Source organism: Sceloporus undulatus, chromosome 2 (genome assembly GCF_019175285.1).
Source record: "Sceloporus undulatus isolate JIND9_A2432 ecotype Alabama chromosome 2, SceUnd_v1.1, whole genome shotgun sequence".
Taxonomy (NCBI): Eukaryota; Metazoa; Chordata; class Lepidosauria; order Squamata; family Phrynosomatidae; genus Sceloporus; species Sceloporus undulatus.
This window is the reverse complement of record NC_056523.1, coordinates 224,839,678-224,857,286: the sequence shown is the minus strand read 5'-3', so window position 1 is coordinate 224,857,286 and position 17,609 is coordinate 224,839,678. Positions and strand designations below refer to the sequence as shown.

At 43.9% G+C, this 17,609-nt stretch overlaps 1 protein-coding gene across 1 annotated transcript in view; it reads right to left on the bottom strand.

Moving 5' to 3' along the window:
- Nucleotides 1-3,352: 3,352 nt before the first annotated feature.
- Nucleotides 3,353-17,609, bottom strand: part of LOC121923430 (gamma-enolase) — a 19,888-nt gene continuing 5,631 nt past the window's right edge. Inside the window, exons 2-11 of the mRNA XM_042453842.1 lie at nt 16,916-17,017; nt 11,671-11,766; nt 11,343-11,401; nt 10,882-10,951; nt 10,509-10,642; nt 9,863-10,085; nt 6,386-6,583; nt 5,974-6,175; nt 5,610-5,717; nt 3,353-3,381 (exon numbers count right to left, since the gene is read on the bottom strand). Coding sequence (XP_042309776.1) covers nt 3,378-3,381; nt 5,610-5,717; nt 5,974-6,175; nt 6,386-6,583; nt 9,863-10,085; nt 10,509-10,642; nt 10,882-10,951; nt 11,343-11,401; nt 11,671-11,766; nt 16,916-17,000 — 1,179 coding nt within the window. The 5' untranslated portion in view covers nt 17,001-17,017 and the 3' untranslated portion in view covers nt 3,353-3,377. The remainder of the gene's footprint in view (nt 3,382-5,609; nt 5,718-5,973; nt 6,176-6,385; nt 6,584-9,862; nt 10,086-10,508; nt 10,643-10,881; nt 10,952-11,342; nt 11,402-11,670; nt 11,767-16,915; nt 17,018-17,609) is intronic.

Sequence of the window (17,609 nt, the reverse complement as noted above, 5' to 3'; positions counted from 1 at the left end):
AAGCTTGTCCTCAGCATCACACAAACAGGTCTGCTACATTTTCCACGTCCAAAAGAGTGGAGTCATTCCTAGGAAAATAGGTTGGCAGTTGTTATGACCGATAAAGACCTTTAGAGAAACTTCAGAGCCGCCTTGTTCCAAGAATGCTGCTTTTGGGCTTTCTCAGTGATAAAATAAGGAGGATTGTTTTGTTTGCTCTGGCATAATGTTTTTGTATGTAAATCACATAGATTATCCATTACAAAAAAAAGGTGACTTACCCTGCCGTTTTCATGTTGATTACGGGATGCAGTTGGGTATTCGCAGGGAAAAACCCGGTTACAAGCTGGCCAATTTGCAAAGTTGGGAATTTCGCTGAAAATGGACAGGAATAGATATTTTTTTGTAATGGGATAATCTCCATAGAAGTTCCACATTTCATGATGGTGTCACATGCTGTGTAAGATTTTAATCTGAAACCTGTTTTAATATCCAAGTTACAAAATATGGATATCAAAAATATCCTTATTTTGCTTCTTTTTTCTTAAAGCAGCCAGTGGCTGTTGAGCTGCAATTCATAGCATTTCTCACATTGACTATGCTGGCTACTGCTTCTAGGAACTGCACTCCAACAACATCTTCAGAACTGTACTTTTCTGACCTCTGGAAAGCGAAATTGAATTTGGGAAGCAAATTCAACTAGATCCTTCACATATGCCTCCATGGATTTCAGCTGCAAACCTGACGACCTGTGAGTAGTGTAGGATTAATGGGATTTGTGCAGCCCTTCAGATGATGCTGGGCTGCATCCCAAGCTGATGAGGAATGCCAGGCCTGTTCAGACAGTCCAAAATAAAGTGCTTCGAGTCACTTTGGAGATGGTATTTCAAGATACTGCGTCCAAGAGTCCAAAGGCCGCACCAAAGCCAACGCTCCAGTCTAAGGACTGGAGTGCAGCTTTGTGAAGCTTCCAGACTCTAGGACTCATGCATCATTGATACCATACCTCCAAAGTGACTCGAAGCAGCTTTATTTTGGCTGTCTGTAACAGGCCGCAGTTGCAGCAGCAGCTAAAGGGTCATGTATTCACTCTCCTTCCGAGTAAGAGAATGGGAAAGTTAATAGCCACACGGCATAGAAATGAAAACCTTTCTTCTTGGTGATGCCAATCCTCTCAGGAGAGCTGCTTTTTGCTGAAGGGTAAAAGTAGGTCTCAGACAACAAGGATTTCAGGGTGTTTAGACACCAAACCTTCAGCCCCGATCAGGAGCTGGTAGGTTTTACCCAGAACTTGGAAACATTAGTTTGGATATAGCTCCCCGAATCCAAGAATGTAGTGTCATGCTGCCAAGAATTCTGGAAATCATACTCTAGAATATGTAACTCCATCGATGGTTTCATCCAGTCCTTCCAAAAAAAAACCCAGAGATATTCAGGCAGAGGCAAGAGCTCAGATTGAATCAGAATTTCATTGAGTTGAGGTTTTGTCTGTTGGTGAGATTTTTGGAGGGGGGTGTTTGGTTTCTTTCCTATTACTTGTCACTGTTGTTCAATTGAAGGTGAAACTGTCTGGAGGTCAAAGCAGAGTGGATGGCAGGGATAAGGAGAAGGAGAAAGAGAGTGCCTTGTGACCAAACATCTGGGAGGGCAAAGGGAGGGAGAGTGGTCGTGAGCAGGCTGCTGATTGCAACAACATGCCCACAAATGCACTGACCCACAACACCCCGAAAACATAGCCCAGTGGTCCAGAGTATCTGTGGCAGCACATTTGCCCTTGTGTTTTCAGAAAAACTGAAAGCAATGCAACTTTCAGATCAATTGCAACTTAACCTCAGACTCAGGTACTACAGCACACACACACACATGCCCACATACATCAAACTACACTGGAGATTAAAAGAATACTTGAAAGTAGGTAGGGACAGGCAGAACCCCAACATGCACAGACACCATGTGCACACTCTTGTGTGCACACACACACACATATGCACAGAAAGCAGCAGCTATGGACAGAATGCAGAACACAAGGTTAAACACAAACTCATATCCAAGAGCAAAACATAGCACCTAACATTTTCCAAGTGGCAACAGCACAGAAACACACAGACCTGCGTCAATAAACAAACACAATTGTCATCCTGACTAAGGACAACCCTCAAATCCCCATGTATGGGCCATGTGCCCTGGCAAGTGTGCTCATGCCATTGGTACTTGGATACACTGATGACTGAAGCAGGCCAGAGAGCAGACACTTCACACAACCGCAAAAGCTGGCTTGCAGCACTGCATCGTGGAGGGGTGGAAGGAAGCGCCATTCTCGACATGTCTAGGGGATTCCAGTTGGGGAGCTAAGGAGCAGAGATTCGGGCAGCTGGAGGGGTATGTAAAGGAGTGAGGAGCAGAGGAGATGGAGAAGGCAGTTAGGGGACATCAGAGAGAGTCTGTGCATGGAAATCTGCAGGGAGGGCTAGTGTGGCAAGGACTGTGTTTATAGGACACTTGGATTGCGAAAGTTGTGGCCAGCAAAGCGGGCTTCATCGCCAAGCTCCTCCTCCAATCCTGGTGGAGACAGAAAGAGAGAAAGTTGATGAACCATGACTCTGGTCACATAGTGGGCGCAGACTGGACAATATTAACCTCCTTTGAAAGGTTAAAGAAACAAAACTTAAACTGCTAAGGTCAGCTCCATTAGAAGCTGCACAATAATGAGTTGCAAAAACCCCAGTTCAAATCATGACTCTGTCATGGAATCCTTTGCCAGCCCTAAGCAGCACACCCTCTCTCATCTCTGTTGACAGTGGGAGAATAAAATGTGCAAATGTTTTGCTAACCATTATTTCAGTAGAATGCATATCTACATCCAGTGACATTAATCTAGCAAAACTAGATTTTTTTTTTGGTGAAGTGCCATTTAATTCCAAAAGCAGGAACATGAAGCTGTATATTGAATGCTGCATATTGACAGCCTTGCTTGGAATCTATGAAAGACACTAAAGTGATAATGTGTATGGGGGGAAACTCCTTGTAGTGATGGTTCTGGGAAACCTATGCCTGGAAGCCAATGCCAGGAGAAACAACTGGTATCCTTGTATAAAGTGAGGATGTAGCCCTGAATTCCCTGTTGAGTGTACTGGAAGAGATCCTAAATGGTACCCTGTTTCCCTTGTAATAGGCAAGTGGCCCTTCAGTGGTGCACCTATGCAGTCAAGGCTCCCCTGGCCTCCCATAAATGGCCAAGGTATGTGGCCCCAAGACATCTCCAGAAGCAGAAGATCCTTGACTCAGTTCAGTGAGCCTGAATCCTGAATTTTACACTTTTTACATCACCTGTTGCAGTTCTTACCTCATTAGCTGATTATATTTTGCCAGTCGCTCGGACCTGCATGGCGCTCCAGTCTTTATCTGTAAAAGAGAGCCAACTCATGTATCACCCCAGGCCCTGAGGTTTCTAGGCCAAAACCTGAGTCCTAGGGATTCCATGGTGATGCTTAAGTACTACCACTGTTGCTTGTGTTGCTTGACAGCTTGTTCATTTACACACATATGCACACACTGGGAACATATTTTTTCTGTTTCAAAATGAAGAAGGCTGAAATCTTAGTTGAGGGGGCTGCTCCCAATGAAGGTGAAATGAGGGGATTATTCCTCCCAACATAGACACTCTGGAGAGTCTTTTGCAGTTACAACAACAAATCTGTTAAGCTGTAGGAATTTTTGTAGGAAATGGTAGAAGCTGCTGCTCTCCACGCAGCAAGATTTGCACACAGCTCGTTCTTCCTGCCCAAAGGTGACTGCTCAAACTGATGAATTAGTAACTTTGTCTCCTGACTGGAGATGACCTACAAAACACTGGAGACTAAGTCGCAGGTCCTGGGTTCTGGCAACATCTGGCTGCCTGAGTTACTGAATGATTTTCTTTTTTCTTCTTCTTTGCTACATGGTTTAAAAGATGAGTGCTTCGGGCGTTTACCACAAAATATGTGCAGTTAGGGAGGGTCGAAGATGTGAGTTCCCATCCAGTCTTAATTCCCTATGTTCAAGTTTCTGCACTCGGTATCCCTGACAGTGGCAGCCCCAACCTTGGTGTCACCGGTGGCGGAGGGGGGTTGCTGGCAAGAGGGTGCGCAGCCCTCTCCTTGCTGGGGTGGTAAAGCTCTCCTCATAAGGAAATCTTTGCCACCATGGCAAAGCTGGGAGGGGCACAGCAGAAGAGGACCCAACTAGAGGTCAGCCCTCGTCTGGGGTGTCACCCAGTGGATTCTGCACCCCCTTAGTGCTGCCACTGATTCCCAACTACACTTACTGTTCTACTTGCATCAAGTGAACACAAGTAGAGCAACTTTTCAACACTTGACCCAGTTGGTAAATAGTGGCAGGAATATAGTAGAGGGAGAGCAAACTGCATGGCCACAATCACTCTAATACTAAGTGTTTCTCACATTAAAGGCTCTCACAATAGCACCTGACCTGAGGAATGCCATACATACCAGCAGTAAAGTATGATGGGAGTGCTTGGTTGACCACTGAAACCAATACAAAAAGTATTTTTGTTTCTAAAGGAAGGAAGGATGCAAGTAAGCAAGCAAGCTCTGCTCTCTACAACACCATCCTGGCTGGCTGTTGGCCTTCCTAACCCTCCTTCCAGGATATAGTGGCAGTAAGAAGGCAACAGTATTATTTGTTTCTTCCCTTCATTTCCCCTTAGAGGCTAGCAGTGTCTGTGTGCTACATAGCAAAGCTCAAGCTTTGCTCACCATCTTCATTGCCTCTGTAAACAGTGTCTCTGGAGTGTCACTGTGGCATTAGGTCCAGCCACCCAATGTCTATTTAAAAAGCAACAGAACTAGAAAAGGAAAAGGGATACTGTGTCAACTGGCATCAGCCCCGATATTCCCATGCCAGGTGCTGATATGCCCACCATTCATCAATTTGCTGGTAACTCTGGAGCCATCTGGGCCCTTGAGGTTGCAGGGTCCCCAATGTCGGTCTCAGAGTTCAGGTCAATGGTGCCACTGGAGCCTCTTCCCCCCTCAGCCTGCCTCACTTGTCCATAATCATAATTCAGCCTCTTTCTGAGCAGACTCAACAAAGTCCTTGATTTGTGCCTAACTTTCCAGTGCCTTTCCCACCATTTCTTCTATCTTTTTAATTATGTATCAAGAAAAAATCAAGGAAGGATAACACAAAGAGCTACAAAATGCTTTCTGACTAATAGTGCTAGCAATCCCCTGTCAGAAGAGCACATTCCTAGGAACACATGACACCGGAAAATGCCTCATACTCAGGTCCTTGGTCCATCTAACCCAGTATTGCTAATTCTGCCTGGCAGCATCTCTCCACAGTTTCAGGCAGAATTCTTTTCTAGCCCACTAGGAGACCCCGATATCCCTGGTGCTCTCCCATGCAAATTAAACCTGTCTTTATCCTGCTTAGCTCCCAAAACCAGACAAGAGGGATATGTCAGTAGTATGGTCATCTAGAGCGCTATATAAATAAAGGTATAATAAAATAATAATAATAATAATAATGATAATAATAATAAAAAATCTTATAAAGTATGGTGTTATGCATAGACTGTTTCCTCCTAAGAGGAGGTGGAAGGCATGATTTCATACCCAGACAGAACTTACCTGCCCAGTACAGAGTCCCACCCCAGGTCCGCAATGAAGGTGTCTTCAGTCTCCCCTGATCGGTGACTCACCATCACTCCCCAACCATTCTCCTGGGCCAGTTTACAGCTACGGGGAGATACAACAAACATAGTTAATATACTTCCCAGTGGATTTGTGCCTGGGCAAGTGCTCTACAGCTCATGGGATCTTTGTAGATTGTAAGCCCGAGGGCAGGGAACTGTCTAATTAAAAGGTTGTATGTACACGCTGTGAAATTTACAGCGCTTCATAATAAAGGTTAATAAGAATAATAAGTAATAATAATAATAATAATAAAATAAAGAGGAAGATGAATGTAGAAGAATTTTGGAATTAAACTTACGCCTGAATGGCTTCAGTGACTGATCCAATCTGGTTGACCTTAAGCAGGAGACAGTTGCAGGCCTTCTCTTCAACAGCTCGCTCGATGCGTCTCGGGTTGGTCACTGTCAAGTCATCCCCTACTATCTGAATCCCTACATTTGCTGTGAACCTGGACCAGGCCTCCCAGTCATCTTGGTCAAAGGGATCCTCAATTGACACCACTGAAGAGAGAGGAAGGGAAAGAGGGAAGAAAATGATGGGTTTATTACACACAGTCATCATTCCATCTTTTAACGACAGAAACTCTATGATGAGTTGCATTGGCGGCGGCGGGGGGGGGGGGGTTGGACTGGATGGCCCTTGTGGTCTCTTCCAAATCTGTGATTCTATGATTTTCTTCTCTGCTGCTGAGGTTTTCCCAGTTGGCTCACCTGGATAGTCCCGAACAAAGCTCTGGTAGAGGTCACCCAACTCATCAGCAGAGATGTAGCGGCTGGGGTCATCAGGGGATTTGAAATCCAAGTCATATTTGCCATCTCTGTAGAATTCTGATGCAGCCACATCCATGCCGATTACAATTTTATCAGTGTAGCCAGCTTTCTCAATGGCTTCTTTTAGGAGTTCCAGTGCTGAGGTATGAGAGAGAAAAAGCATCTTTAAGGTTGAAAATGTCCTTTAAACATCTGAAATAATCCTTTGAGTGGAGATTCCCACTGATGAATAAGGAAGAGGAAAAGAGCATCTCCTGTTTGGCTTAGGGTCAAGCTACCTGCTGCACATAATCCATAGAATTAAAAACTCTGACAGATGTTCCTGCTGCTACTTCTGGGGAAACCAGCTGCAAGGGTGGGAGGACTTGCAGCTGGAAAGTTATGAGAGGTTTTCTTCTAACATGCTCTTCACCAACTTTTTCTTCCAGCTGCTCCTTCCTGGTTACAGATGCATGTTTATCTTACAAACACATATCTGGAACCCTAATAAAAACAAAGGTCAAGCACATAGTTCTTCGGCTTCTTTGTTCAAAATCTTCCCCTCCCAATGCTGCTTTGCCCAGAAAAGGCAGCCACTGAGGTTTTATCATGTCAACGTGTGTATTATCATGTGCATTTGCTGTCGGTTCTCATATACTCAAAGTCAAGCCTTAAAGTAAAGCAACATTAAATGAATTTTTCAAAAGATGTTTAAGTTTATCAACTGAAGGAAAAGCAACAGTGCAGGGACCAATTTCAATCAGTTATTTTCTGCACTGCCCCAAGAATCTCCAAATGTTCTCACTCCCCAGGTTGGCTTATACCTTTCTCTTGCTTCCATTTGAAGAATTTATTCTATTTCTTCAGAATTCACCTATTTTAAAATATAAGCTTTTATTACTAATTATATATGTTAGCTGGTCTTTCAGTTATGAATTTGTTTAATATATGGATAATTTTATTTTATTTACTTTAAAAACTGTTCTCCTTCCCAACAGTCTCTATGCAAAACAGAAGTGAGAGAACAAATGGTATCTAATCCAGATAGGATGGAGATAACTGATTGGAATCGTGTTGGTTAGTCCAGATCGGAGTAAACCCATTCAATTTGAATAGTGAGTCAACATATACCTCAATCTAAATGATTCAATGGCTCTACTCCAGACAGGACTAACCACAAATTTAGGTTAACTGTTGGCTGGGGGTTCTGGTGATCCTGGATCCTCCCATTCATTTTGGTGACAGCATCCACAATATAGAATAACTTTCTGAGCAAGAGAAAAGTCCCACCCCATCATTAAGCAAGCTTTGATTTGGTCCAGCATTTTTAACACAGATCACCTTGTGTTTTATCCTCTTGGTATATTCTATTTTTGTTTGTTTTACTATTCTTTAGTCTGTCGTGGCATTATTTGTTACCATCACAAGCTGCTCTCACTATCTCTATAAAAAGGCACAGTATTTATATCTTAAAACGAATAAATAAAGGTGTGAGAAATTATCAGGGAAACACCAACAAATTTGTCGGGTTGTGAAGCTTTTTAAAAATATCAACATATGAATGGGTGAAGATCTTGGGAGTGTAGAAATCCCAAAGGGAAGACTCTGGTCCAAAACACACTGCAGCAGCAGAAACAATCCAGTTCAAGACCACTTTAACTGCTCTGTTTTAGTGCTAGGGAATCCTGGGACCTATAGTTTATTGTGGCACCAGAGCTCTCTGACAGAGAAAGCTAAGTGTATCACAAAACTACAGTTCCCATAATTCCTTAGCTTTAAGACAGGGCAGCTAAAGCAGCCTTAACCTTAGAGTTTATCAGATGCGAGTTTTTGGCGATTTTTCTTGCTTATCGCACAATGTTAGCGTCACCAACGTTGCGCAATAACGTGAAAGTGTGATGTTCTTCCAGACGCCATTCATTTCTATGGGAGCTCGTTGCACAACGCTCCCGTAGTTTAAGCGTCATTCCTCCCCTTTTTGGGCATTGCGGGCAAAAGTGGAAGCCAGGCCATGGTCTCCCGTTATCTTGCGAAACGTGTTGCGAAATGGTTTGGTGTGGTAGGCAGCAGCGCAACGCAACGCTCAAGTTACTGATTGCAAAGTTCCCATGATGCTGGGCTGCTTTTTGACCCCATTCCCTTCCGGTGGCCTTCCTTTTTCAGGACAACCCCTGGGGAGGGGGGGTGGCTCTGTCTTGCATGAACACCTAGGAGGCTTCCAATGTAAGGAACCCCCAGGGGTCATCCATTCCAGCCCCATTCCTCTTTCCAGCATGGACACCTAGGAGGCTGCCCCATTCCTCTGTCCTGCATGGACACCTAGGAGGCTGCAAATGAAAGGGACCCCTAAGGGTCATCCATCCCAGCCCCATTCCTCTGTCCTGCATGGACACCTAGGAGGCTGCAAATGAAAGGGTCCTCTAGGGGTCATCCATCCCAGCCCCATTCCTCTGTCCTCCATGGACACCTAGGAGGCTTCAAAGGAAAAGGTCCCTTAAGGGTCATCCATCCCAGCCCCATTCCTCGCATGGGCACACTGCATGCACACACTGTAGGCGAAAACAGGAAACTGGAAGAGGCTTCTCCCCTTTCCCCTCTCCCCCCCGCCCCCGGAAACACAAAGGTCAGGATGCCACCAAAACCTCCAAGGCGCATGCGCAAATATGTTGTTGCGAAATGCGAAAGACAAAAGGAAGGCGCTGGTGTAGTAAATAGTTCCGCAGTGCATGGTTTCGCATCACGGAAATCACAGCTTTCATGCAATTGTAGCGCAATTGTAGCGCTAACATAATGTTACGGGGGGATAACAGAAAAGCAAGCAATGTGGTAAGACATCGCGCGAAACAGTCATTTCGCAACATTCTTTACACTTCCTTAGCGCAATTGCAGGGTCCAAAACTTGAATCTGATAAACTCCCTGGATTATTTCTGTACTGTGTTTTGGACCTAAGACTCCTAATTTAAAACTCCAGTCCTCAAATTTGATTATGTGGAAGTAAGAGGCTGTGCAGACCAGTCATTAAGGCTGGTCTGGGGGCAGAGTTGAAGGATGGCATCCATATGATGCACACCCCGACTCTGTCCCCATGGCAGAGTGATGTCACGTGCTGCTCCACATGGTGTGCGGCATCATGGCGCTCCTCTGGCGCTGCGTTTACACAGTGCAGCCCCAAAGGAGTTCCTTAAAGCCACTGCGCTGCAGCTATTGCACCCTGGAAAGGCCAAATCAGGAAACAGTGCATGGTTGCCACGGTCCTGATCCAGCACAGCAGGAGGTGGCTGCACGCTTCTCCTTAGGGGTGGTTTGCCCAGCCTCTTTGTCTTGCTTTAGGATCACTCTACTAAAAAATATTACTTTTTACTGGAGAAACTGCAGTCGGGAATGGAATTGGCCTGGAGGCTACAGGATGTAATAATCCGCACAGTTCTTTTCTTCACCTTCACTGTTCTCCAGGATGTTCGGGGCAAAACCTCCTTCATCTCCTACATTGGTGGCATCTTTACCATACTTGTCCTTGATAACACTCTTGAGATTGTGGTAGACCTCAGCACCAATGCGCATGGCATCCCGAAAGCTCTCAGCACCAACAGGCAAGATCATAAACTCCTGCATGGCCAGCTTGTTCCCAGCATGGGAGCCCCCATTGATTACATTGAAGGCCTGGAGGGGTTCAGTAAGACAAGAATCAAAAGGTGAAATGCAGCAATAGAGTCCAGTACACATCTACATGATCACTTTGCACTGTTCTGAAATTTGTTTAACTATCATGGCTTCCTCCACAATGTTGTCGGAAGTCAGGCTGCTAATTTATGAGGTTGCTAATTTTTGTAAAGCAATTCCATGCTGCTGTACAAAACAAAAATACCATGTTTTCTGTGACTGGCAGCCATGAGGATAAAGTGGGGTTGAATCTGGTTTGGATTAGTAATGTGGATATAAAATCAATGTGTGTGCAAGAGTCTGGTAGCTTTGTACTCTCTTTTGGTATTGAAGGAGTATATTTGTATATTGCTTTAGTTTCTCTATCATCTCTGCACCACCCTTTTGTTTGTTTTCTGAAATTAGAAATGATCAAGTTCTTACAGGTACTGGCAGAATCAAATCTGAATTTCCAGCTAGGTCAGCAATATGCCGATACAGGGGGACCTCTTTCTCTGCAGCCGCTGCTTTGCACACAGCCAAGGAAACACCCAGGATGGCATTGGCTCCAAACTGAGCTGTGAAGATCACATCACATTATAGTGTAACAAAAGCATCACAGACTTGTTCCAGCCCCCAAAGCTCTTCCAGTCATCCCCAGCCCCAATGGTATCTCCTGCTACTAGGTTCCATGCATATATGTCAAGATTCACAGAGATTCTCCTATCTCTGACAGCTCTCCATTGCTCTGCCAACTAACCCTCTTCTGCCTCTCCCACCCCACATGTCCATGTTCTTATCAATGGAAAGAGATTACATTTATTCTCTGTTCCATCCAGCTCCAGCATGAGGTTGTCTATCTTCTCCTGTTCCACCACAGGGAGGCCCTGCAAAAAGAAACAGCACTTTAATGGAAGACGGTCAGGCAAAACTTGCCCTGAAATTTGTCACAAATTCCTCTTGCCTCCTCTAGTTACTACTCTAGATACTGCATTCATTCTTTACTATGCCACCTTTATAGTTCAGAAAAATCTACCTTCTATGTACAGAATTGACCAAATAATCGGCTTCTACAATGAGCTCCATTGGAAGACATTAATGTTTTGATAACACACATATGTGTGCATACATGTGTGTGTTTGCATGTGCATGCACACACACACGGTATGCTTGGGCATACAGAAAATAAAACAGGATGAAAAGAAAGCACAGAGAGGAAAAGAAAGAAGGAACATAAGAAGAGCCTTTGGAAAATGAAGAGTAAAGGGGGATTCTTACAGCGCTCATGAGGGCAGGGGCAATAGTGCTGTTGATGTGCTCCACTGCCTGCAGCACCCCTACAGAAAAGAAAAAGACCAGAGAGTGTCACACAGAGGCAGAAAAAAACAGAGAGAGTGAGAGATAAGGCACATGGGACCATCAGCTTTTACCCTGTCACTCCAGCATGAGACTGAAGCTTGGGAAATTTCACTACTGCACATCTGCTGTTATTGCCACTCCGAAAGCAGGCCACCAGCATGTGGATGTGCATGTCCATAATAAGTGCACCCACCTCCATCCTGAGCTATCTAGAGTCATGCCTTGTCCACTGGGGGAGTGCTCCTACCTTTTCCAAGGAACCGGGATTTGTCGTTGTCACGCAGCTCCAGAGCTTCATAGATCCCAGTGGAGGCTCCGCTGGGAACAGCTGCCCGGAACATGCCTGAGGAAGGCAGAGGTGGGAAATGTTGTGGGAGAACTGAGCACTGGCGCCTTCCCTGGATATTCAGTGGTTCTTTCAAAATTTGAAGAATAATGGTAGCTCTTTGATATATGTGGGATGTGGTTGCTTAGTGGTTAAGACGCCAGTTCTGACAATCGTAAGATCGGAAGGTTGGCAGTTCAAGTGCTGCATGATGGGGTGAGCTCCTGCCACTAGTCCCAGCTTCTGCCAGCCTAGCAGTTTGAAAGCATGCAAATGCAAGTAGGCAAATAGGTACCACTTTGGTGGGAAGGTAACAGAGTTCAGTGCAGTCATGCAGGCCAGATGATCACAGAGTGGTCTTTGGGCAACTCTGGCTCTTTGGCTTAGTAACAATGAGCACCACCCCCCTACAGTTGGTTGTGGCTAGACATTCTTTACCTACTTTTGATATATATCTATATGAACATGAAAATAATGCTCGTGGTATTTTCTATGCAGTTGCACCATAAGAAGTAACCTTTTTTCCACCTTTCAATGTTATGGCCAGTGAGCAGAGGATAGTGGCATTATTGGCTAGTTTTGGCAACCACTTAACATTTTTGGGTTATAATTAATTTAGTTATGGATATTTTAAATTTCATTTTGAACAACATTAAGCATGTCAAACCTCTGTGTTACTGTTGAGTGTATTTTGCTTTAAAATTGACATTGGACACCTTTGCAGTGTGTATTTAGATAGATTAATCTGAACATTTCCAGCTTTGGTCCTGCCTAAATAACTGCTTAATGGTTTGGAATTATTGCTGATTGAGGAGGGGGGAAAGAAGGAGGAGGAGGAATGATAATACAAATAAAGCTATCTGGAGCCCTTGTTCCACAGAGTTTCTAGCCTATCCCCTAAATGTTCTTTGGCTGGGATGGCCTTGATTAATCCTCTGCCATCCCATATTTTTAGCTGCTTTCAAAATGTGTTAGTTTCTCTCTTCTCCTCCCTCTTTCCCCCTTTGTCACTGTCTTACTTCCACTGATCCAAATTGAACTCAAAGAGTAGAGATAGTTTACAGTGAATTAAGTCTGAGAGGTGTGGACATTGCCCTGTCCAGGAAGCTCGGGCAAAAGCAAAGTGCTGCAGCTTCTCTTAGCTTGTGTACTTCCCTATTAATAACTGTTGGCATCTTTGTGTGTTGTGTGCTTTCAAGTAATTTCTGACTTATGGCGACCCTAAAGCAACTAAGGAATATAACTCCTTATCATGAGGTTTTCTTGGCAAGATTTGTTCATAGGAAGTTTGCCTCTGAGACGAAGAATGTCTGACTTGCTTAAGGCCACCAGTGGGTTTCATGGCCGATCCAGGAATTGAACCTTGGTCTCCAGAGTCATACCACTATGCCATGCTGGGTCTCGTTGGCACCTTTACCTCATAATATTATTTGACCACTCTAATATTATTTGTCCCTGTTTTCGTCTGTGAAATGTTAAGAGGGTACAGCAGGCCCTCTGGAACTGCTGGTTCTAGACCTGGGATTTCGAGTGACCAGGGATTGTCATGGTCCATATTATTCAATGGTGGTGAGGTGACCATGCACGCAGATCCAAAAGCCTCCCTGGATCCGAAGGGCCCACTGTATGTTCTGATCCATCAGCTGAAGTTCAGGTGGGGCCTGACTCCAGGGGCCACACATGGAAGCAACAGTATTTCTATAGGAACGTAAGAGCCACGTTGCAGGTCACAGGGCCAAGTAGTACACTCTGCTGCCCAGATGTTGATTCTGGGAGATTTCCTAGCTGTATGCAAGAAGCAGCTTATTATAGCAGCTTGAATTCAGAGCTAGAATCTTAGAGTTGGAAGGGACCACAAGGGCCATGCAGGAACACACAACTAAAGCACTCCTGAAAGATGCTCACCCAAACTCTTTTGTAATCTACTCATTCTCTTTCCCCTTTGCCCATTCCCCTCCCCATACCACTCAAATCATACTGCCTGAAAGTAAACGTGAATACTATCATTACCTGAAGTGAAGGCCAAATTTATATCTATCCTTTTTTCTCTCCTACTCATGTGCATGCTTGCATTTCCTTTTCTACAACTGTGGGCTCAGCACTGCTTCCCCCCTCTTACCAGTTCACTTTATTGTTTCTCTATTTAGTGTATCTTAATCCTTTCCCTGCTTCCTTTATCCCTCTTCTTGATGGAAAGCTTGTTTTCTCTCAGTCTATTAAACCTGCCGCTTGCCCCCTTCTTTTCTTTCCATATCTTGATCCGACTCTCCCTTTTACATCTTAACATTTGGAGTGGGATTTGATTCCGTCTAAGCATGTATTAAGATTGCACTGTTAACCTCTCTTTCTCATATTCTCCTTTTTCTTTCCTTCTTAAATCAAGTCACCTACTGCCTGCTTGTCATTTTAAAATCTTCTCAAGACTATTCTAATACTTCTCTCAATCTGTTGTCCAACTTTTCTTTCCAAAATCTTAGTGTGTCTGATTCTTTCTTACTATTCTCCCCTCACCACAACTACCATAGGATGATGATGATGATGATGATGATGATGATGATGATGATGATGAGTGTTGTGGCCACCACTTCTCTCCAATTCATGTTTTGTTTTGTTCTTTTTCCTTTTTTATCATCACATTTTAACACCGTGCACACTTATTTTCTCTTTGGATTTTATAACATTGTGGTGGTCACAGTCCTGAGGATCCATAGGCATCCTTATAGTGGCTATACCTAACTGAAAACACAGCCCAAACTGTGCATGTTTTAAAAGCAATCACACAATTAATGTCACATTTAATTTTGCTGTCCATAGTTGAGGGCTGCCTGTGATGAGTGTGACTAAAGAAGGCAAATGGATATTATCGTAAAAAGTGGGGACTCCAGTGAATTTTGGAGGGTGAGGGACCAACAAGCATCTCTCTACAAGGAAGGAGGATGCCAATTTCTTGTATCATTTCTCCCTTTTAGATTGAAAGCCACTAAAAGGGAGAATAACAGCTATGCCATTATGCTATTTGTAGACAGGTAGTGTGATATCGTGGTTTGAGCACTGGACTAGGACTCTGGAGACCCGGCTTTGGATTCCTGCTCTGCCATGAAACCCCCCTTGAGCAAGTCACACTCTCTCAGCCTCTCTCTGAATAAATCTTGCTGAGACAATCTCATGACAGGTTCACCTTAGGATTACTGTAAGTCAGAGACAACTTGAAGGCACACAACAACAATGTTGTATTATTTGTGCTGCAACAATTTTTTTTTTAAAAAAAAATCTGAGTGTTGATTTAAACAAATGCCACCCATTTTCTAATGGTAAATTCTCTTTAAATGTGTGAAGTTTATGGTATAAATGTATATACTATGCAGAGTTCACAGAAGTCCCTTTCTGAAATTCATAAGATGATACAGTGGGCCGTTGTTGTCCTTAGCTGGGGTTTGGTTCCAGGACTCCTGTGGATGTCAAAGTCTGTGGATGCTCAAATTCCATTATATACAATGAGGTATGATTATTATTGTTACTACAGTGGGTCATTGGTATCAGCTGGAGTTTGGTTTCACGACACCCCCCCCCCCAGTGATATCAAAATCCATGGATGCTCAGGTCCCATTATATACAATGGAGTATTATTATTATTACAAGGGTTCCTTGGTATCCACTGGGGTCCTGGTATCCAAAAATCTGTGGATGCTCTAGTCCCATTAAATACAATGGCATAGTAAAATGGTGTCCCTTTTATAAAATAGCAAAACCAAGGTTGGCTTTTTGGAACTTACTTTTAAAAAAATAATTCAAGATGCGGATGCTTAAATCCATGGATATGGATGGCCGACTGTAATTCAATAATTTAATAAAAATAATAATGCAATTCAATAAATAATTTAATAAAAATGACAAATTTATTTTTTAAATGTAGCTTAGTGTATGTTTTTGTGTGTTCTATCCAAATTTTAGTAAATGTAGAATTTTAATAAAAATGATTTTTTAAAAGATGCTTGTGGTTTTGTACTTGTAGTAGCATGTATTTGAAAAGTTGCTGAGTCTTTTCTGGGGCTCAAATGTGAGACTAAAGAACTGGAGATGGAGAGCTAAAAGATGGTGCTTGGAGGATCAGGCAGTGGGCCTTTGTGGGGATGGACCCTAATAGTAATCAGTAGGCATGGGTGATGGCATCAGAGGTCCTTTCACACTATACAGGTATATGATGCTACGATTCAACTATGATTCTATTTTAACTGCCACGGCAATATCCCATGGCAATATCCCATTGCCATGGCAGTTAAAATAGAATCATAATTAAATTGTAGACTCATATACCTGTATAGTGTGAAAAGGCTCCTGATGCCATCACTCATGTCCAAGGGCAGAGAATTCTAAGTACCCTTCCCTAAAAGGTAAATGCCAGGATTTCATGAGATGGAACCACTGCAACAAAAGTAGTGTGAAAGGGTCCCAGCTGAGTTAGGAGGAAAACTTGGCTGGGTAAGTTGGGTAAGCACAGACTATTGAGTGAACAGCCAAATGGTCATCAAATCAAGGAGGAAATAGCCTGTTTCTCTGATTCTGGTTTCTCTCTGTGAGGGAAATTGGGCATTCTCTGGGAACCTGGAGAGGAATGCTAAAACCCTGAATATTCATATCAATCCCGGAGGCTAGGAAAGCTTATCATCAGGGTTAGGAGTTGAGTAAGCAAATAGTAATGGTTATCTCTTTTCTCCTGAGGAATCTGGTATTGCAAACACTGCAGGCATGGAAGTGAACAGTTTCATGGTCTGCTCTGAACACCTATGTCCTGAGGCCCCTGTGTGGATGGGATGGGGTTTGGGAATGAGGAATGATGCTCTTGCATTGTTGTGGGCTTCAAAACCCTTTACTGCTGAAGGAATCTCAAACATGTCACACTACTTATTGTCTTTTCCAGCTCCCTCCAGGTAGCAACGTGGGAGAAGGCACAACAGAACACAACTAAAATTAAATTGATGTGATTCTCCCCTTCTTTCTTATAAGTTTGCTGGAGAGAGATGGAGAGTTAGAGGTGCAGCTTCACCCTTGGTGTCTTCTGCCCTTTCCAGCTCCTTGTGGCCTTTGGACAGAGCTAATTTGTCATGCACTGGGCTGTAAATGGAGCACCCTCCCCACCTTTTCTTCTCTCTCCCACATCGGTGCATACCTTTTCCTGTGTACAAATCCACCTCCACAGTGGGATTCCCACGAGAGTCCAGGATCTCACGAGCATGAATCTTCTCAATAGACATGGTGGAGTTGCTGTTTTCTGGAGAAGAACAAACAAAGTATGACATATGCACAGAGCATAGATTTGGCTTTGATAGCCTCACTCCCTGACTGGTCATACCTTAGGAAGTGGCTCTCAGCTTCAGACCGGATTGAGTTATAGAAAAAAGATTCAGGAGGGTGTGGAGGAAAAACCAGATTCCAAGAAGGCATCCCAAGCCACGTGCCTGCAGCAGGTTGTCATCTAGTTAGAATTGTACTGACTGAACCAGATAGAATCATAGAATCATAGAGCTGGAAGAGACCACAAGGGCCATACAGTCCAACCCCATTCTGCCATGCAGGAACTCTCAATCAAAGCATCCCCGACAGATGGCCATCCAGCCTCTGTTTAAAGACCTCTAAGCTAGGAGACTCCACCACTCTTTGAGGATGGAGTGTGTGTTGCACAGCTCTCACTGTCAGGAAGTTCCTCCTAATGTTGAGGTGGAATCTTTTTTCCTGTAGCTTGCATCCATTGCTCCATGTCCTATTTTCTGGAGCAGCAAAAAACAAGCTTGCTCCCTTCTCAATATGACATCCCTTCAAATATTTAAACAGGGCTATCATATCACCTCTTGACCTTCTCTTCT